The sequence below is a fragment of the Podarcis filfolensis genome (assembly GCF_964270895.1).
Source record: "Podarcis filfolensis genome assembly, chromosome: 8".
NCBI lineage: Eukaryota > Metazoa > Chordata > Lepidosauria > Squamata > Lacertidae > Podarcis > Podarcis filfolensis.
This window is the reverse complement of record NC_139611.1, coordinates 75,701,252-75,722,038: the sequence shown is the minus strand read 5'-3', so window position 1 is coordinate 75,722,038 and position 20,787 is coordinate 75,701,252. Positions and strand designations below refer to the sequence as shown.

At 45.5% G+C, this 20,787-nt stretch overlaps 1 protein-coding gene across 1 annotated transcript; it reads right to left on the bottom strand.

Annotated features, from left to right (window-relative positions):
• Window positions 1-23: 23 nt before the first annotated feature.
• Window positions 24-14,340, bottom strand: LOC310769006 (phospholipase A2 inhibitor and Ly6/PLAUR domain-containing protein-like). Its single transcript, XM_083628035.1, has 6 exons — window positions 14,206-14,340; window positions 8,518-8,631; window positions 6,809-6,922; window positions 5,055-5,213; window positions 1,378-1,506; window positions 24-410 (listed from the first exon to the last, which is right to left on the bottom strand). The coding sequence occupies exons 2-6, from the start codon at window positions 8,561-8,563 to the stop codon at window positions 184-186; spliced, it is 675 nt and encodes a 224-aa protein (XP_083484161.1). The 5' UTR covers window positions 8,564-8,631; window positions 14,206-14,340; the 3' UTR covers window positions 24-183.
• Between the last annotated feature and the right edge of the window lie 6,447 nt (window positions 14,341-20,787).

The following is a 20,787-nucleotide window of genomic DNA, read 5'->3' as shown; positions in this document are numbered from 1 at the left end:
ACAAACATACACACAAAGACGGATGCATTAGGATCCCCCTTTATTCAACTAATTTGCTCTTTGAAATCACATGCAAGCCTGCAAACAGACATTAGCAGATGCTGGAGCCTGAACTTCTGGGAACGGTGCATTGGAGATGCTTTTCCCAGCTTTGCTGAGCAAGACACCTTGAACCAAATGAAATCAGTAAAGGAATTTGTCCAGCAGGAGCCCCAGGAGATAGGGCAGGAGAACGGTGAAAGCAATGCTCCCGTGTACCAGGCTGGCTCCATCAGTCGCTTTCTCTATGTGGCTGGTGGCGATCGAGATTTTCACCTCTCCAAAGGTCATGTTGGTGCCCTTGACAAGGATTTTTGCTGATTGAGTAGCACAGCCTTGCCCAAAGAAGTCCTGAGATGGAACTGTAGAATCTGCAAAAGGACAATGCAGGAAAGAAATAGTATCATCCCTGCTGTGAAGGAAATTGACAGTTGTGAAAAATAAAATTCTTGCATGTAGCTTAATTGGGGGATTGTGGGGTTAACTTGTTTAAACCCAGCCTGTACAAGGAAGGAATAGGTGGCCAAATTGTGCATGGGCAAAGTCTGCAGTTGGGACTCAAACCCAAGTAGTTTTGTGGATTTGGAACCAAGGGAGTTGAAGGATATGTTTGGGAACCAAATGAAACTTGAGGAGATCATGGTGGGTCTCAGGATACAAAAGAAAGACACATTGGGCTGAGAAAACAGCAAATTCTAACATAAGTCTTTGGCTTTAGGGACTGTCTCTAGATGGAAAGCTGCAAGTGTTTTAAACTGACATTTGTTTCTGTATTTTTGCTCCATTTAAGGGCTACGTCTGGGAAGCTAAAATGATGGGTGGCTGCATTTGAGCAATTGGGTCTCCTTTGCTTCTACCCGTTCTAGGAGCAAAGGGTTGTCTCCAGCCAAGTTCCACTTGGAATGAGCTCACTGAAACTACTGGGTCTAAGTTTCTCACATCCATTTCAATGAGTATTATTTTTTCCAATCACAAACTGATGCAGAATGTGACTGAACTTAAGAAGCATAAAATTGAAAACTGAGAGAAACTGCAATTCATGGGCTTGTCCATCCCTAACCAGGAGGGCTTGTTTTGATGTAGAACAAGGGTTGGGGTTTAGCACAGAGTTCACCTGTGGATAAGCCTAAACTCCTCCATTGTAGAGTCAGTTTGGTGCAGTACTTATGAGGACCTGCTTAAGGTCTAGGTTGAAAGAACTGGACTTGGGTCAGTTATTCTCTTTCAGCCTCACCCACTGTAGAACTGCCAAGAGAATAGGGGAGAAGCTAAACTCCTTGGGATTAATATGGAAAGAAGATGAATAAACCTCATTCAGCATACCGCGTTCTCATTTACCTTGGTAAGTCCCAGAAATGGTCAGGCAGTAGTCTTGGGATCCAGTACAGTTTATCTTGTTACCATGGCAGGGCTTAGAGCTCAAAACGAAGCATGTGGGGCACACCTTCCTGGTGACGTTGGTGTTTACTGCAACAGTGATGAAATGAGTGATGAAACATACTGCTGAACTGGAGGGGGAAACACTCTGCAAAAACAAAAACCACAACAACACCAACCCTCCCCTTTTGTAGTTGGGGAAAATGGAAAAGGCATGGAATTTCTCAATTTGGTGTGGGGTGAGCATCAAATATTTTCTGAACGGTCCAGGCCTTCCACTTCCTTGGGTTGTAGTTGGTCCTTTTAATAAACAAGAACTATTTTAACCAATGCATATGGCTCCCGTACTGGTGGGCAGCCTTCCCATGAGACAGAGCGAGACAGTTGCCTCAGGCAGGAGCTGCAGTGAGCAGCCAGGAGATGCTGAGCAACAGAACTGTGTGTACCATTTCACCTGCCCTGTGCTCCCTCAGCTAGGGTGCTGCCCTTAGTTGCAGTGGAGGATGCTACCTGGTCTGCAGGGCTGAAGTGAGATCATTCTATCTCCACTGGTGCTGCGAATCACAAGTGAGGCACTTCAGTCCTGCTTGTTGGCTTTTCACATGCATCTGGTTGGCTACTGTGAGAATAGGATGCTAGACTAGCTGGGTCATTGGCCTGATCCAACAGGCTCTTCTTGTGTGCCTATTTGGAATGAGGGGGGCGGGGGACAATATTGTCCCTCAGGGCAGGCAGTAAATTGCCTTGAGCCAGTCCTGCCCGATGCTACTAAGAGCCAGAGCTCAGTGGTAGAACATCTGTGCTGCATTTGATCTCTAGCACCTCAAGATGGGGTAGGGAGACAGCCTTGTCTGAAATCCTGGGGATCCGTTGCCGGTCATTATAGACAATACTGAGCAAGATCATGATGGACCAGTAATCTGAGTCAGTAAAATGCATCTTCCTATGTTCTATGTTCCTATATTATGGTGTCACAGGACCCTCCATTGTTTTGTGGGCAAACTGAATGGTAGAGCACCAGTTTTGAATGCAGAAGGTCCCGACCTCTCCAAGCAAGGTTGGAGGTGTCCCTACTCTGAAACCTTGGGGAGTTTCTGCCAGCCAAAGCCCCACCCAGAGGTGCCAACTTGCAGAGAAGATTGGCGGGGGGACGACGATGCACGCACATTGTTGGGACACTGCATGACATCAGGATGTCAGGAGGAGACAGGGTGGCAGCAGCAGCAGCAGGAGCCAAATGTGGCAGCGGTGCAGTAATAATAATAATAATAATAATAATAATAATAATAATAATAATAATAATTTATTTATTTATACCCTGCCCATTTGGCTGGATCTTCCCAGCCACTCTGGGCAGCTTCCAGTAAAAACAGAATACAACTTCAAACATTAAAGACTTCAAACATTAAAGAGCCTTCAGATGTCTTCTAAAAGTTGTTTATTTCCTTGACATCTGATGGGAGAGCGTTCCACAGGGCAGGTGCCACTACTCTCTCGCACCCAGTCTCCTCCGTCTCTTGCTGATGCCACAGGTTGGGAGCTGCACGTCTTTCCCTTACGTGGCAGTGGCAGGAGGGGGAGCAGCCACTGAAGCTGTGCCATGCTCAGCTCCACAATCAACCTCCTCTTCCTCCTCCTGCCACCACCACTGGCCGGGGGCTGCTTTCCCACTCCTTCCCCTGCACAGCAGCAGGAGGAGCCGACCACTGAATTTGCAGTGCACTCAGTGGCGTAGCGTGGGGGGTGCAGGGGGGGCGGACCGCACCGGGCGCAACATCTGGGGTTAGGGCAAATCAATGGGTTAGGGGGCGCAAATCCACGGGTTAGGGGGCGCAAATCCACGGGTTAGGGGGCGTAAATTACTTGCCTTGCCCCGGGTGCTGACAACCCACACTACGCCACTGAGTGCACTCAGCTCCATACTTGGCCTCCTCCCCCCTAATGGTTCTAAACATTGGGAGGCTGCCCTCCTCCCCAAAAAATAATAATTTGGAGGGCTCAAAAGAGCTGGGCGCTAGGAGTTGATGCCTACCGCCCCAGTAGACAACACTGAGCTAGATGAACCCTACAGAGCTAGATGAACCCTACAGCTTAAGCCAGCCTCTTAGGTCCATCACACTACAGAATCATTATCCATGCACTCTAGAGGAGAAAAGTTGGTGGCCAGATGGACTTTCTCTCCCCAAATAGCAGTTTCGATTCAGTCCTACTCCACCTTGCTTCCTTTTCTGTTCTTCTTCTTGTGGCAATTTATCAATTTACATACTGCTTAATGCCATAATAGTGCACGGAGAATGGAAGCCAGTCATGCAAAGCATTAAAATGTTAACATCCTCGATCAAAATATACAATTTGGCAATCCCAGTAATGACATTAAGGAAATACACCTGCATGATTAATATATGTGATAAAAAACGCAATCCCTTTAAGATAACACAACATTCAAAACAGAAGGCTAAAGTCAAGGGGATGCTTGCATAAATAAGTGTGTCTGCAGTATATCATTATCATTACTATTGTTTATTATTGTTAGAATTAATTTTGTTTTCTAAATTTGTCCCAAAAGCAGCAAAGATGCAACACTGTGACATATAGAACAGCAGAGATTGTGCATCCCATACAAATCATTCCCTACACAGTGTTGTGTAATAACTTCCCCCACCTTTCAGGAATCTCAAAGGAGGAGGGAATAAGATTTCAAAGTGACCAAAAAATAAGGCACAACCAAAATTTGACAATCTGTAATTCTAAATAACTCTTCCATTATTCTCACTCCTATAAACAATTTTTGCTTGTTTTGTTATTGTTCCTATAAACAATGACACTGCACCAATCAGCTGCACATGAAGCTTTCTTCCCTTTTTGCCACACAGATATTCTGAGTGATCCCCCCCCCCCCCCCAGAGAGGCTAATTTGCTCTATGCTGCCGATCCACGTGAGGCCTCTTGTGTTTCAACATGCAATTTTACTGATGTCTGAGACACAATGTATTTGCAACATGCTCCCTCTACTGGCTTTATAGAAACTTGCATCTTTATTTTGCCTGCTGCAACCGTAGCCTAAAACTTCTTCAACAGCAAAATACTGTCTCCTCAGTATAATCCTTGCTGAGTTCAATTCGATTTATGCCCAGGTTTATTTTCATTTAACCAAAACTAGTTGTTAGGAAGAAGAACAAATGAGATAACGATTTGGATGCAGGGGTCAAACTTCCATCCCATGGAATTTTCCTATTGAAAATCCCCTCCCCAAACAGGGGAAAGGGGTCTTTACAAGCTCTGGTTTGTTTAAGTCATATTCAGAGTAGTCTCATGGAAATCAATGGGATTAAGTTAGACTTGGTTGTTAATTTCAACAGGTCTACAGCGAGTAGGAGTTAACTGGATACAGGGGTGCCAATTGAATAAAATATTAGGGGGGGGGCAGGTAAGCCTTACCACAAATAATTAATCACAAGACCATTTGAATGACAATGCTCATTAACTGTGGGGGACCCTGGCCTCCTCAAATATTTTACTGAGGAGTCCAAAGGGACTTTGGCCCCTGGGAGTTGCCTCCTATGGGATATGAAAATAAATTTGATATACTCATTTCTGAGACTCCTACTCAGCCTTAATCAGTTCTGGACCCCACATACCTGCAGGTGGGCCACTATTGCAGTTTTTCGTATTGCAGCATGCAGAGTTCCAGGTAAAATTTTCCCCAGCTGTGAAGACAATGTTCCCCTCTTTGCATACATCGAAACTGGTCTTGCTGCTTTCACAGCCTTTGAAGGTAACAGGGATTTCTTTGGAATCTTGTGTTTCAAAAAAGGGGAAGGAAATAGAAGGGAGTTAGGGAGATAACAAATAACGTGTTAAAACCAATGACCAAAACAATATCACCCATCCATTAAAGCAGGGGAGGAAAAACCTTTTCAGCCTGAGGGTCGCAGTCTATCATTGACAAGTACTAGGGATGGGAGGGGCCAGGGGTAAAAGTGAGTGGAACTGCAGACGTGACTCGTATCTTTGTGCCCTAGTCTAGATTCCAGCCATGCAAAAGTCAAGGGGTTCTACACACATTGTTCTACCTCCAGGCAAACAAGTTCAAGGGTGCTTCCAAACTGAAGAGGGCATGGAGGAGGACCGGTGAGGGGTGTTGCCTGGGCAGGATGAGTGGGTCCTGGGCAGAGACCGGAGGGCCAGAGAAAGAGGGCTGCCCTTGGCCCCTAGACCTGAGATTTACCCACCCCTTCATTAAAATGCACATAATCAATCACTGGTGTATTCACACTTGTGGTCAGCGGTGCTCTTTCGTGTAAGGGCAACCATGTTCATGATAGTGTAACTGGTTCCATCTGTAATATGCTGGTGGGTTTGCACTATTCAGACAGTGCAATTGGCATTTGATGTGTTCTTCAGATTCATAATGATTATGGCTGCATTCCTCCTCCCCGCCCCCCGCACACACCTTTTAATTACCGTATTTTTCGCCCTATAGGACGCACTCTTTCCCCTCCAAAAATGAAGGGGAAATCTGGGTGCGTCCTATGGGGCGAATGCAGGCTTTCGCTGAAGCTTGGAGAGTGAGAGGGGTCGGTGCGCACCGACCCCTCTCACTCTCCAGGCTTCAGGAAGACATCCGCAGCCTAGGCAGCCTTGTGGGAGTTCCCGCAGGGCTGTCTAGGCTGCGGATAGTAGCCTGCTTCCCGGAGCGTCGGGCGCCCTGAAAGCAGAGCGTCCGGCGCTTCGGGAACACATCCGCAGCCTAGGCAGCCCTGCGGGAGGTCCCGCAGAGATGTCTGGGCTGCGGATAGCAGCCTGCTTCTCAGAGCGTCGGGCGCTCTGCTTTCAGGGCGCCTGACGCTCCGGGAAGCAGGCTACTATCCGCAGCCTAGACAGCCCTGTGGGAACTCCCGCAGGGCTGCCTAGGCTGCGGATGTGTTCCCGAAGCTGTCTAGGCTGCGGATAGCAGCCTGCTTCCAGGAGCTTCAGGCGCCCTGAAGCAGAGTGCCCCTCGCGCCAGGCATACATCCGCAGCGTGGGGAGCCCTGCAGGAGTTCCCCACAGGGTTCCCCACACTGCGGATAGCAGCCTGCCGCCCAGCGGGCGGGGCGCCCTGAAGCAGAGCGCCCCTCGCGCTGGGCAGACATCAGCCAGCCTCACAAGCTCGGGGGACAGCAGGGAGGCGCAGCGCCGCCATCCCGCTGTTCCTCGACCTGGTTCGGTTTCTCCGACCTGCTTTTTTGGGGGGAAATAAAGGGAAAAAATTTTTCCCTTTATTTCCCCCCAAAAAAACTAGGTGCGTCCTATGGGACGGAGCGTTCTATGGGACGAAAAATACGGTAGGTTTCTAGAAAGGCTTCTGTTAGAGTTTTCTGGAAATGTCCCCAGGGACACATCTACCTACTCTTTGTATAATTCCATGCTGCTGAAATGCAGGATCCTCCAACATCATCAACTGTACAAACTTTGCCTGGACACTCTTTATCACCAGCACTACAGTCACAGTCCAGGGAGTTTGCTGGGGGAAATAATAACATTGAAAACAGTAAACAATAGCAACTACCACGATGATGAGCAACACTGGTTCTTATTTCTTTTGTTTCTGCTTTATTTTCTAATCCCAACCTTCCTCTGAGGAATTCAGGCTTATGTGCCAGAGACACTGCTGCAGTCGCCACACCCAATCACAACAGCACAACTTAGGCCTCATTAACTCCATGCATTTATAGTGTTGTGATACAACTTCCCCTCGAAGAATTCTGCAGTTTGCAAAGGGTGCTGAAAGTTGTTAGGAGGCTCCTGTTGCCCTCACACAGCTATGCTGGATTAAACCACTCTGGGAGGGGAATGGGGGCCTCTGCACCCTTACCAAACTACAGTTCCCAAGATTCTTGGGGCGAAGCCGTGGCTGTTTAAAGTTTTATCATAGCAGTTTAGATGTGTGGCCATTGTCTATTGGCTGCAACAGGACTCTACTGTTGTGTTCTGGTCCAATGACAGACTCCACAGAGAATGCAGCTTCAGGACCATGGACAGATCCCAATGAGCAGCTTCTTCTGACAAAGGCTGTTTGCAGACTGAAGCCTTTTGAGCCTCTATCTCCAGACTGTCTCTTCCCATGACTACTATTGTGGCAAGGCCACCTGAAGAAAGTATACTGCAGTACCTCACCTTTGCTGTACCTCATTTTACATTGTAGTGCCTACTGCTAAAAGTACCTAATTCTGAGAATCAAATGCTGTGTCTATCTCTCTCTCCGCTTTATTGCTGGATTAGCAGAAATATATTTTTAGCTGTGCTTGCAGAATATAGGCGAAAGGGGAAGGCATCCATCATAGTCTCAAGGCAAGGCACTATCACTACATGTTCTGGAACACAGGATGTCCGAGTTGGGTGCTTTCCATATAGGACACAGGATGTCTGATAAGGAAGGGGTTTTTGCTTTGCCTGCCAAAGAGGGAAATTTTAGCTTTGCTTGTTGATAATAGTATATGAGTAATTGCCAATATAATGAGCAAATATATGGAAAGAAGAAGTAATCTTTATAAGGACATAGGAGGATTTAGGAAGGGTGATGTTCATGCTCATTGGTTTAATTTTGCTGCAGTGCATTAATATGTAATGTCTGAAAAAGGTATATAACCCCATGGAACTGTTGATCAGCGTCCAGTCTTTGGGAGAGAACTCCACTGGACCTGTTGCTGTCAGCAAAAATTTTTACTTTCTATTTCTCCAACTGCTGCGTCTGTGGTCTTTGAGCGCACCTTGAATAGGTATCCAGGTACTTTCGCAACACTATATCTCTCCTTTGTGAATGTTTGGTAATCTGCTCTAGGAAGACATCGTCCATGTCTGGCTTGGCAGTCTATAGCAGACCCTTCACAGTAAGGTCACTATTTCTCTCTGCTACAATTTTTACTCCTATACTCTCTATCAGCTTTCCATGCTCCAGATCATGGATTTCTTCACAAGTGTACACATCCTTTACATATAATGCTACTCCTCCTTCCTTCCTGTTTGGTCTATGCATTTTGAACAAGTTATACATCTCAGTTGCTACCTTCCAGTCATGAGTTTCATCTCACCAGGTTTCAGTAATATGACTCAACTCACCTGCAGCTATCAAGGCAGCAAAAAGATAGAGAAGAAACAACTTCATGATTCTGGGAACTGAAGTGGTCTGGTGTCAATGGAAGAAAAAATATCCCACAGAGGAGGTTTCTGCAACTGCAATACCAAAATGATGGGAGATTTAAAAAAAAAAAAAGCAAGCAGGAATCAACATGAAGGTAAATGATATGGTGGTTACAGCTGGGCAAATGGCACTCTAGTGTGTCATGTGGTTGTGAGCTCCAATGGTCTTGTTTTTGTATTTTCTTTTTTCTTTCCAGTCTTGGCTTGCCTCCAAAATAATCCATGATAATATACATCAGGGATGGAAGACAGCTCTGGCCCTCCAGGTATTTATTTGTTTAATTTTATTGTTACATTTCTATCCCACCTTTCCTCCAAGGAAGCTCAAAGTGACACAGATTGTTCTCCCTCTTCATGTTTCATCCTCACAACAACTCTTTGAGGTAGGATAGGTTGAAAGACAGTGGCTGGCTCAAAGGTATCAAGTCAGCTTCATGACCATAGGGGGATTTGAACCCTGGTCTCCCAGGCAGGACAACAACTCCCATCATCCCTGACTTTGGGCCATGCCAGCTGGAGCTGGTGGTATTTGGAGTCTAACAGCTTTTGAAGGCCCACAGGGTCCCCATCCCTATTTGGGGTAAATAAATTTGCAAAAATGTATTGTTTTTCACCCCCTTGGTCTCTCCATATTAAAGCTTTACTGCAGGTGTGCCCTCCAGATGTTATTACTAATATTACATATTTATTCATACCCATAGCTGTCAACATTTCCCATTTTTAAAGGGAAATTCCCTTATTCCAAATAGGATTCCTCGCAAGAAAAGGGCAAAGTTGACAGCTATGTTCATACCCCACATTTTTCCCTAACAGGAACTCAAGGTGGCTTATAGACAAAAATAGGAATGGCTAAAAACATTAAAAAATTAAGCATTGATATAATTAATACTCTCTCTCTCTCTCTCTCTCTATATATATATATATATACAAACTATTAAGACAATACAAATAATTACAATAAAAACAGCAGAGCACCAGCTCTTTCATTAAAAGGAGTAAATTCCCAAAGGCCTGTTGGAACAAGAAGGTCTTCACCTGCCAGCAGAAGGAAGGGAGGGAGTGAGTCTCACTCCTCTAGGGAGGGAGTTCCTAAGTCTGGGAGCAGCCACCAAGAAGGCCCTCTTCTGTGTCCCCACCAAGACTGCTGTGAGAGTAGCAGGACTGAGAAAAGGGCCTCCCCTGAAGACCTCAAAACCCAGGCAGGTTCATATGACAGAATAGAGTCTTTGAGATACCTTGGACCTTAGCCTAGACACTGCTAGGGTACAATGGCAAAATGTGCATTAAAATGTATCTATTAGTGAAAATTATGAACAAAAATGCATTAGCACAAATAGGTGTATCGGACAAAATTGCATTGAAATATGTGCATATTAGAAGAAAGTCACCCTAAAATGCAGGTGAATTTCCGCCACTAATAGTTAACTGCTCCCTGCGGTTTGTGTGACAATATTTCAGATAGCAATCCCATTTGCTCCCACCCAAGGGAATATCTGGGCAAGGCCAGTAGACAAATGACTGTCCTGCCCTCTTTGCTAAACAATTCGGGGCAGGACCCCAGGGCGTGTGCTGCGAGGAGTGCGTATGCAAGGAGAATGTGCCTTGTGTGGACACACAGCACCTGAGAGCAAGAGGAGGGTCACACCCTCACAGCAAACACATCTCTCTGGGAGGGGGGGTGAACATTTCGGCTGAAAACCATGTAATGGAGATGGCAAGAATGGATGGCAAGCAGGCCAAGGGAGAAGGAAGACATTCAAAGCTGCCATAGCTGGGTATGATGGTCATCTGAATTGAGGGGTAGCAATGAAGCTGGAGGTAGATGGCATGGAGAGAGTGGATAGAGGAAACTTTTTATCCCTCTCTTATAACACTAGAATTCATAGACATCCAATGGAATGTTGGAAGATTCGAGACAGGTGGAAGCACATTCTATGGCATTTACTTCCCTGGGAGATAATGATAGCCACCAACTTGGGTGGCCTTCAAAGAGGATTGGACAAATTCATGGAGTATAAGGCTATGCTCTGCCTCCATGGTCTAAGACAGTAATGCTTCTGGATATCAGGTTCTGGTAGCCACAGGAGGGGAGAGTGTTATTGTCCTGCTTGCAGGCTTCTCATTGGCACCTGTGTAGCTCTGTGAGAATTAGATGGTGGGCTTGATGGGCCATTGGCCTGATGCAGCAGACACTTCTTATGTTCTTATAAGAGAAGCGGAGACTGGAGAGAGGCAGTGAATGGTACTGCAATGTTGGCATTTTATCCTTTATCAGGACTGGCGTGTCTACCGTGCTCATAAGCTGATATGGAACTCTCTTTGAGGGAAACCAGGTCACTAGATTTCAGGGTGGGTTGTGGATAAGAAACCTTTGATAAGAGAGAGGAGGGTGTCCAAACAAAGGGATTTGCACCCCTCTGAGGACAAATGTTGAATCATAGAACTGCAGAGTTGGAAGGAACCCCAAGGGTCATCTAGTCCAATTCCCTGCAATGAAGGAATCTCAACTAAAGCAGCCATGACAGATGGCCATCCAAGCTCTGCTTAAAACTTCCAAGGAAGGAGAGTCCATAACCTTCCAAGGGAGTCCATTCCACTCTTGAACAGCTTTTACTGTCAGAAAGTTCTACCTTCAACCTCCTTCAACTGTTCCTCATAAGGCTTGGGCTTGATGTCAAGCCCATAATGCTGTTTTGTGCAGCACCAATGAATCCTCCCAAGATTTGTCAAACAAACACCTACTGCCAACCTTGGGTTTCACGGTCCTTGTGTTTGTCAGATGCACTGTATTTTAAAAGCTAAGTGGAGTCTTCAACAAAAGGTTGTATTGCATCAGGTATGGGGGACTTTTGGCCTCTGGATGTTGCTGAACGCCAGTCAGCCCTGACCATTGGCCAACCTTCCTGAGGCTGATGGGAGTTGTAGTTCAGCAGCATCTGGAGCACCGAAGATTCCCTTCACCTGCAATTGGAGCACTGCTGCTGCCTTGCAGCACTACTCCCCAACAGAGGCCCCCAAAAATATATTTTGCCTTGTTCTCCCTGACATCTTCCCACTGGGATGGTTATTTCAGTGGAAACTGAGCCCACCTCAGTGCTCTAACAGTCTCAGTGATGTCATTGTCTGAGCCAAAACCCATGCCCGACCCACTGCTGTGAGCTGCTAACATCATTTACTGTGCAGTAGGTTACCCTGATGTCATTTAAAACAAGAAAGGCGTTTGTTCTTTTTAGATACATTAGGCAAACATACGGCTATCAATAGTGTTATCAGCAGTACATGGGCAATCACAGAGCATGAGAAAGTGGAGTGCGCACTGCATGGTACCTTGGTATTAATCCACATGCATTTATACATAAGTGTGTTGGGTCTTTAACAGTGGTTCACATTCTAAGGAGGACTAACAAAATAAAGTGTGTCTAAAGGAGGGTGACCAGGGTGGTTGAGAGGTCTGGAAACCACCAGTTACAACCCCAAGTCCTATGAGGAAATGTTAGAAGAACTGGAGGAACAGGATAGCGTCTTGATGAAGGGTTGTCATTCAGAAAATGTATAGACCCCTGATAGACCAAAAGCCCATCTAGTCCAACATTTTGTCCTCACAGTGGCTGGCAAGGTACCTGTGGGAATCCCAGATAAACAGAACATGACTGCAACAGCACAGTCTTGGCCCAGTATACCTGAAAGATCCACCCCCATTGTTCAGCCTGGACACTGAGGTCCAGTTCCGAGGGCCTTCTGGTGATTTCCTCACTGCGAGAGGTGAGGTTACAAGAAACCAGACAGAGGGCCTTCTCAGTGGTGGTGCCTGCCCTGTGGAATGCCCTCCCAACAGATGTCAAGGAAATAAACAACTATCTGACTTTTAGAAGACATCTGAAGTCAGCCCTGTTTAGGGAAGTTTTTAATGTTTGATGTTTTATCATGTTTTTAATATTCTGTTGGGAGCCACCCAGAGTGGCTGGGGAAAACCAGTCAGATGGCCAGGGTATAAATAATAAGTTGTTGTTGTTGTTGTTTTTCCTGCTCAGAATCACCAAATGCTGGAATTGAGAGGCATGCTATCTCAGATACTGGTGATAATGTAGCCATCATGACTAGTAGCCACTGATAGTCATCCACCATTGGTTTATCTACCCCTCACCTTTTAAAGCTATTCAGACTGGAGACCTTTCCTGGTTCCCAGAGATTCACCTCCCCCTCCCTACTGAAATTAGACTTGAAAGAAACATTTTTTTAGGGGAAGTTGTTTCCCTGTTCACTGTGCATTTGGACACCTCTTAAGATATTGTAAACATTTTTCTTTCATGATGGTGCTCAAGAACAGGAATCAAGTTTTCATTTGGATGCAATTGGAGACCATTTTGAATCGAGAGGGTGGACTGAAGCTTATCAAAATCGCATTGACTTTAACTCAGTTTTACAAAATGGTACCTGAGATCAAGAGGCAAATTTTGAACTATATTTGAATACGACTGGATGCCATTTTGAATCAAGATAGAAGACTGAACCTTTCAAAACTGCACTGATTTCAACCACCGATATCAAAATTCCACTGATTTTTCAGTTTTGGAGGTGGCTATCGAGTAGCCAATAGGCTGCTGTGTGTGTGTGTGCTGCACACAACAGTTTCCCTGATTTGCTAGTCCACCTACAGGTGCTAAAAGCTTGGTGACCTCCTCTAATAGCAAACTCAGCTGGTGGGGGCTGAAAACTATGTTGACCAAAACAAGTCCACTGAGAAACAACAGGCAAATATCAGAATGCTCGTGGGAGCTGTAAGGTTGCAGAAGTACAACACGCACACCCCACTTCTTCCTTCCTTCCTTCCTTCCTTCCTTCCTTCCTTCCTTCCTTCCTTTCTTTAGTGGAAATCTAAGGTGGCAATGTCCATGGTAAATAAAATACCAATCAGGATGATCAGTTCATAGAATCATCGTCCAGTCTAACCCCCTACAATGCAGGAATCTCAATTAAAGTATGCATTACATAGGGCCATCCAACCTCTGCTTAAAGAACCTCCATGGAAGGAAAGTCTACCAAGGGAGTCCATTCCATGGTAGAACAGCTCTTAAAAGTTCATTCTGATGTTTAGTCAGAATCTCCTTTCTTGTAACTTGAAGCCATTGGTTCAAGTCCTACCTTCCGGAGCAGGAGTAAACAAGCTAACAGGGACTGAAGAACCAGTGTACTGTACACAGCGAACCAGTGGTATTGCAAGTGAATGGGGCAGCAAGTGAATGGTTCCATGTTATGCCCATCATGGCCTAGAGGAGGGAGGATGTTGCAAAGACAGCTTGCCTTCCACTCCTGATCACCTCTGGCCATGCAGAGCTACCAGGGTATGTTCTAGGACATCTGTGTAGGAAGACTGTGTAGCTCAACACTCCTGGCAGCAAACCACAAAAACGGGTCGTGCAGCCTTGAAGAGTCCCCTGTAGGTGAATGCACCAAGTTGTGCTGGGATGTCATAGAACAGCTTCATGCAGACCCTCCCAAATATCTTCCCTTTGCTATTCAGGTCCTAGGCAAGCATCCCTTCCCAAGCACCAGCAAGTCCTGGCTGTAAAGTTGACTAATATCCATAGCAAAGAATTCCTCTCTTACCTGGTTTTCCCCCTTCTTTGTTGATGTGATATCTTTATGCAGAGAGACCAGCTGAGAGGCATTAGGTTGGTTGTGTGTGTATATATACTCTCCAGGGAAAGGTGAGTAAGTGCCCGCTATCAGTGGGCAGGGAGTAGATATGAGAAGAAAGGGCAGCTTCAGTGAGAGACTTTTAAGGTGGAGGAGAGACGTTGTGATTCATTGTGAGGTGTGGTAAAGAAGGAAACAAGGTTAAAATATCTGGGCAAGCTTGACGGGAAATCTGAGAAACCAATTCTGCCATGGAAAATAACTCTTGGCTTGTTTAGGACTGTATTCCTCCAAACACCAGAAGGAAGTGAGGGGCTGCCCTGACTTGAAGAGGTTTTAAGGTGGAGCACATGAGATAGGGACAGGAAAATCTGAAAATTTTGGTTTCTCCCAGTTTCTGATTTTTTCCTGAAGTTCAGTTTTCACAATTCTACATCAGTGTGCAGATTTTTTTTTAAAAAAAAAAGTTCTCATAAACATTCATCAGCATTTTAATGCAACTGTTTCTAAATATACACATATTGGATGGAATTGTGCCTAAGACACACACCTTTCACACAGCAAAGGTGCATACTTTACTATATACATTTCTGTAAATGTTCCTTGACTGGAGAACCACGCTGCAAAATTTGGAGAACTGTGAATTTCAATGGTTTGCATATTGCATCGGAAAATGCAGTTTAGGGAGGCTCGCCTCAAAATGCAAACTGAAATGAATTTCTCCCCCATCCTTATTATGAGAAAAGGTTTCCAGGACAGGGCAGTGCCTGCAAGAGGAATGTAAGGGTAAGGTAGCCCTTCTGACTAAAGAAGTCCCCTCATTTTGCAGCAAGCCATGCCTGCAAGCTCATTTTTTTAAAAAAAAGGGGGGGGGGAGAATAATCTGAAGGAATTAGTCTCATCCTTCCTGACCCTAGCTGACTTCCAACTGTGAGGGGTCTAAGGATCTTCTAAAAACTCTCATCACCTTTAACAAGCTACAGTTTCCAGGACTCTTGTGGTAGGAAGCCATGACTGTTTAAAATGACTGTTTAAACCATGCACAGGGTCTTCTCGGTAGTGGTACCTGCCCTGTGGAACACCCTCCCATCAAATGTCAGGGAAATAAACAACTATCTGACTTTTAGAAGACATCTGAAGACAGCCTTGTATCAGGAAGTTTTTAATGTCTAATGTTTTACATTTTGTGTGTGTGCTGTAAGCCACCCAGAGTGGCTGGGGAAACCCAGCCAGATGGGTGGGGTATAAATATTATTATTATTATTATTATTATTATTATTATTATTATTATTATTATTATGCCTCTGAACATGGAGGTTCCATTTACCCATTGTTACTACACTGGTACCTCGGGTTACAGACGCTTCAGGTTACAGACTCCGCTAACCCAGAAATAGTACCTCAGGTTAAGAACTTTGTTTCAGGATGAAAACAGAAATCGCGTGGCAGCGGCAGCGGCAGTGCAGCGGCAGTGGGAGGCCCCAATAGCTAAAGTGGTACTTCAGGTTAAGAAAAGTTTCAGGTTAAGAACGGACTTCCAGAACGAATTAAGTTTTTAACCTGAGGTGCCACTGTAATAGCCATTACCAAGGAGAGTTGAGCTCCGAGGGCCTTCTGGCGATTCTCTCCCTTCGAGAAGTGAGGTTACAGGGAACTAGGCAGAGGGCCTTCTCAGTGGTGGTGCCCGCCCTGTGAAACGCCCTCCCATCAGATGTCAAGGAAATAAACAACTATCTGACTTGCAGTCCTGTTTAGGGAAGTTTTTAATGTTTAATGCTTTAACGTGTTTTTAATACTCTGTTGAGTAGGGTATAAAAACATTATTATTATTATTATTATTATTATTATTATTATTATTATTATTATTTAAAATGGCACCATAGTAGCTTAACTGTATAGCACTGATTGGGCCTGAGTGTTTCAGATATATTTATATTGTACAGTGGAATTTTGGTTTTCGAATTTAACCTGTTCCGGAAGACCGTTCAACTTCCGAAACGTTCGAAAACCGAGGATCAATGGGCGGTCAGCAAACTCCATTGATAAAATGGAGAAACACACCTTGGAAGCCATTCGACTTCTGAGGCACATTCAAAAACGTTCGGGTTCCAAATCGTTCAGCTTCCCAGACACTTGAAAACCGAGGTTCTACTGTACTGTTTTAACATGTTGGTGTTTGTCTCCCTGGGCTCTTTGGGAAGGAAGAGTGGGGTAGAAACTTAATAACTAATAAGGAGAGTCCTCCTGGATCATGCCACAAGCCTGTCTAGTCCTACTTCCTGTTTCCTACAGGAAGCAAGGGAAAGCCCACAATCAGAACATTAAGGAGCTAGTTTTTGTAAGCCACGCTTCTTAGATGAATGGCGGAGTATAAATGCTGTAAGTATTTCTCCCTTGCTATTCTTCCTCAGGTATTCAGAGGCATGTCCAACAAACAGACAAATAGCCACTATGGCTGGTGGGTATTGATAGACATATTCTCTATGACTTTTTCTAATCCCCTGGTGAATGAATGAAACTGTTCAACCATTTTGTTTTCAGCTGAAGACAGTGGTCTAGGAGGCTAGAGGCAGTCCTTGCCAGGAAGTTCAACAGGAAACTGAAACTTAAGTTGTTACGGGAAATAGAAACTTAGCAAAACTCTATTGTCATTCTGGTTGGCTGCAGTCCTAAAGGGCTGTTTTAGCAGAAGCAATCTTAAAAGCAAGGCTGTCAGTTATCTTGTTCAATTACTGAAGGTTAAGTTCAATTGCTGAATTTTATACATATATGGGTGTTTGCTTGTTAGTAAAGTATATCTGCTAAATTGGAAACAGGAACCAGTAGAAGGAAAGCAAGGAAGAACTTTATTTTCCTGTTGCAATTGAGTCCCCCCCCACACCTTTGCAAGGAAGTGAGTGTTGATATCAAGCCTTGTCATTCAGAGACATTTGGCACTCTCCAGGTGCCCGGCTTGATTCCTTGTTGGCCTCCCCCGTCAGCGACTCCCGGCAAGACAAGGCGAGGTCTTTATCGGCCGATCCTTCTTCAAACGTGAGAAGAACACAGCCACTCCTCCTCCCTCACTCCCTGCCATCCCCAGGGAGGGGAAAGAGACAGACAGAAATGTATTTACATGCCTTTATTTCTGTCTTTCCTCAGTGCAGAGAACAACATGTCTGCACTCTCTGATACCCAGCTGCAGAGAGAGAATATCTCCACCCATGTACTTCCAGTACAGGGTCATGTGACACTCTGAGCTAACATCCGGTGCTCAGTGCACATAATAGACTGTCCCTTCTTCCCACGGTACAGTCCCAAAACATCAACATCCTGTTTGGCTTTCCAGCCATCTGGAGCACTCAGCAGCATTGCTCCTTTTTCGTAACAACCTCCCCCAAAAGAATCAATGCATGTTGCGGCAAGCAAAGCGTGATCCAGAGAAGAAAACAAACAGTTGTTATACACATAACACTCCCCTGTTGTTTCAGTTCCACCCTTGGAACTACCCACCACTGGTTTCCCCAGTGTACCTCTCTGGTTGTCTGGCTTCCAAGGAATGAGTGCATCTGCATTACCTTGGCTAGCAACTTTCTGTTGTGTCTTTGTCTCTGACTTAGACACAGCTCCAACCTGTCCTCGGTTGTGTACAACAGCAACACATGCAACAGCTAAATTGGCATACTCTTCTGAGTACCTTTTGGGTGGTTCACCCTTTGTGACTCTCACAGACCTGCGTATGAGGTGCTGATCCTCTCTGCTCACTGGTTCTGTCTCAGGACTCTTAGGAGAACCAGTTCCAACAGCAAACAGTGGTTCATCCTTCACCTGTGAAGGTCTATCCATTGTGTGAGATTTCCTCTCAATGACTGTGACAACAGAGCTGTCTGAGCTATCACTGTCACTCTCAGTACCACTGTACTCTGTGAAATCATCATCATCATCTGAATCGTCCTCTGTGGGAAATGTGTGTGCTATCACTCTCTCCTGTTCAGGAGCACTCTCTAGAAATTTTGTGAGAATCACCTGACCAGATTCAGACAAAATTACTCTGTAGAGACCCTTTTCATATCCCACAAAAATGCCTCTGGCATTCCTTACTCCACCTGGAGCTTCTGTCCTCACATGAGACCCAAAAACCTTGAAATGGGCAACAGAAGGTTTTCTCTGGAACAGTTTCTCAAAAGGAGAACTTCCCAACTCTTTCGAAACCTTTCTCACCCACGCATGACAAAACGACATGAGTGACTCCGCCCAGAACTCATGTGGCAGATGTGAACTAAGCAATTGCGCATTCATTCCCTTTTGCAATTCTTTGTTCACTTTTACACAAACACCCCTGTTCCACGCTTCCGCTGAAACAGCAATCTTGTGTCTGATCCCCTTCTTCTGCAGGAACCTCTGGAAATCCTGTAAAAGAAAAATCTGCTTCTCATCTGTGAATAGACAATCAATGTTAGCATCATGCATGTCTTTAACCTTGTCACAAAACTCTTGAAACCTTTCCAAGGCTTCCTGTGGTTTCTTTAACACATAAACCCAGACAAAGTTAGAGAAATGATCCACACACACAAGATAAAATCTTGCATTGCCTCTAGATGGTTCTAGAGGACCAATCACATCAGCATACACCCGCTGAAACGCTCTGTCGACCCTGGCCACCTTCTTGGTGCTCGTTTTGGTCACACCTGCAAGAGAAATCATGTTAGACTCAGAATTACATTCCATGTAATCACTTTGGTCAAAAGTCAACAGATACAGTCCATCTTTCTGTCTGGCAGAAAGATATAACTCTCCATCTTTGAAGATCTCGCAGCTCTTATCATCATAGGACAGTCTCAGTCCTTTCTTTGCAATCTGCGAAACACTCAGCAGATTGAACGTCAGTTCAGGAACCAAGTAAACATTGTTTATTGTCAAGTTCAGACTCTTAAGATAGACAGTGCCAACCCCGGTCGCTTCCAGCTTCTGACCGTTGGCTTGTTCCACAGCGAAGCTTTGCTTCTTAAACGTCGAAAAGAGTCCTCTGTGCGGGGACATATGAAAATTACAGCCCGTATCGATTACAAAAGAGTGTCCAACATCTGGCGTGGTTCCTTTCGCCATCAGGGCCTTTGCAGGTTTCACCGAAGACTTGGTATGACCTTTGCCTGTTGCCTCAGGCTTTGCTGAGCGGCCCTTCGCTCCTTTCGGCTGGCGTGGCTTCTTGCAGTTCCGCTGAAGATGCCCAGCCTGTCCGCAATTGTAACATCGGACAGCGTTCAAAGCTACAGCATCCTCTCCAGTAGCTACATCAGTGGGGGAATTAGAACTCCGTTCTTCCCTCCCCCTGTCCTTGGCATCCATTTTGAATCCAAGTCTCAGCTCTCTCACTCGAGCTAGTTAAAATCCAAAAGCTCCTTTTTGAGCTGTTTTTCTACCTCTCTTGCAGGCAGGCAATCTCCAAGCTGTCTCAAAGTCAAAACAAACTTTCGCTTTCCCGGCTCTGACTGAGCCAGCCCCAGGTGTCAGTAGTTTTCCACTGGCCTGACTGTCGTTGCTTAGCAACTGTGCATACCTCTTCGTTATCTCACCACAAAAATCTGTGGTATGCAAGCCTTTACTCTCAGAGCTGTTTTTTTTTTTTTTTCAAACGCAGCTCTCGTGAACCAGAGAATAAATCAATCTGCATTCACACTTTTAGCCCGATATTCAGCATACCTTTTTGGGGCTCTGTTGCTTGGAAAACACCCCCTCTTGGGGCCAGCCGTCTGTTCAGCTTCTGGCTGCAATTGCAGACGTTATCTTCTTTCCTTGGTGCAGAGGATGGCACACGATCCATCAACCTCTCACCTCTCATGCTGATTCCCATGGATCAGATAACCAGCAGCGCCTGCTACCATATGTTGATATCAAGCCTTGTCATTCAGAGACATTTGGCACTCTCCAGGTGCCCGGCTTGATTCCTTGTTGGCCTCCCCCGTCAGCGACTCCCGGCAAGACAAGGTGAGGTCTTTATCGGCCGATCCTTCTTCAAACGTGAGAAGAACACAGCCACTCCTCCTCCCTCACTCCCTGCCATCCCCAGGGAGGGGAAAGAGACAGACAGAAATGTATTTACATGCCTTTATTTCTGTCTTTCCTCAGTGCAGAGAACAACATGTCTGCACTCTCTGATACCCAGCTGCAGAGAGAGAATATCTCCACCCATGTACTTCCAGTACAGGGTCATGTGACACTCTGAGCTAACATCCGGTGCTCAGTGCACATAATAGACTGTCCCTTCTTCCCACGGTACAGTCCCAAAACATCAACATCCTGTTTGGCTTTCCAGCCATCTGGAGCACTCAGCAGCATTGCTCCTTTTTCGTAACAGTGAGCACCCAGGGCAAAGGTGTGTAAGAACTTTTAAAGACTTTAGAAATTGCCCAGACCCTCAGCCAAAGACCACTCAGAAAGCAGTCTGCTTTCTCCTTTGCTCCCATGCCCCACCTTGACTTCATGTAATTCCAGGATTGTGATGTGGCACTACAAAACCTCCAACAGGAGCTGCGTGAAGACAGCCTTACATTTTTATGCATATAGGAAGATACA

What these genes read in the sequence shown, in the direction of transcription:
- LOC310769006 (XM_083628035.1), bottom strand. Translation starts at nt 8,563, where the DNA reads ATGAAGTTGTTTCTTCTCTATCTTTTTGCTGCCTTGATAGCTGCAG. An exon ending in CAATAGTGGCCCACCTGCAG is followed by an intron (nt 1,507 to 5,054) that starts GTATGTGGGGTC and finishes TCACTGTTGCAG; the next exon opens with TAAACACCAACGTCACCAGG. An exon ending in CATTTCTGGGACTTACCAAG is followed by an intron (nt 411 to 1,377) that starts GTAAATGAGAAC and finishes GTCCTTTTGCAG; the next exon opens with ATTCTACAGTTCCATCTCAG.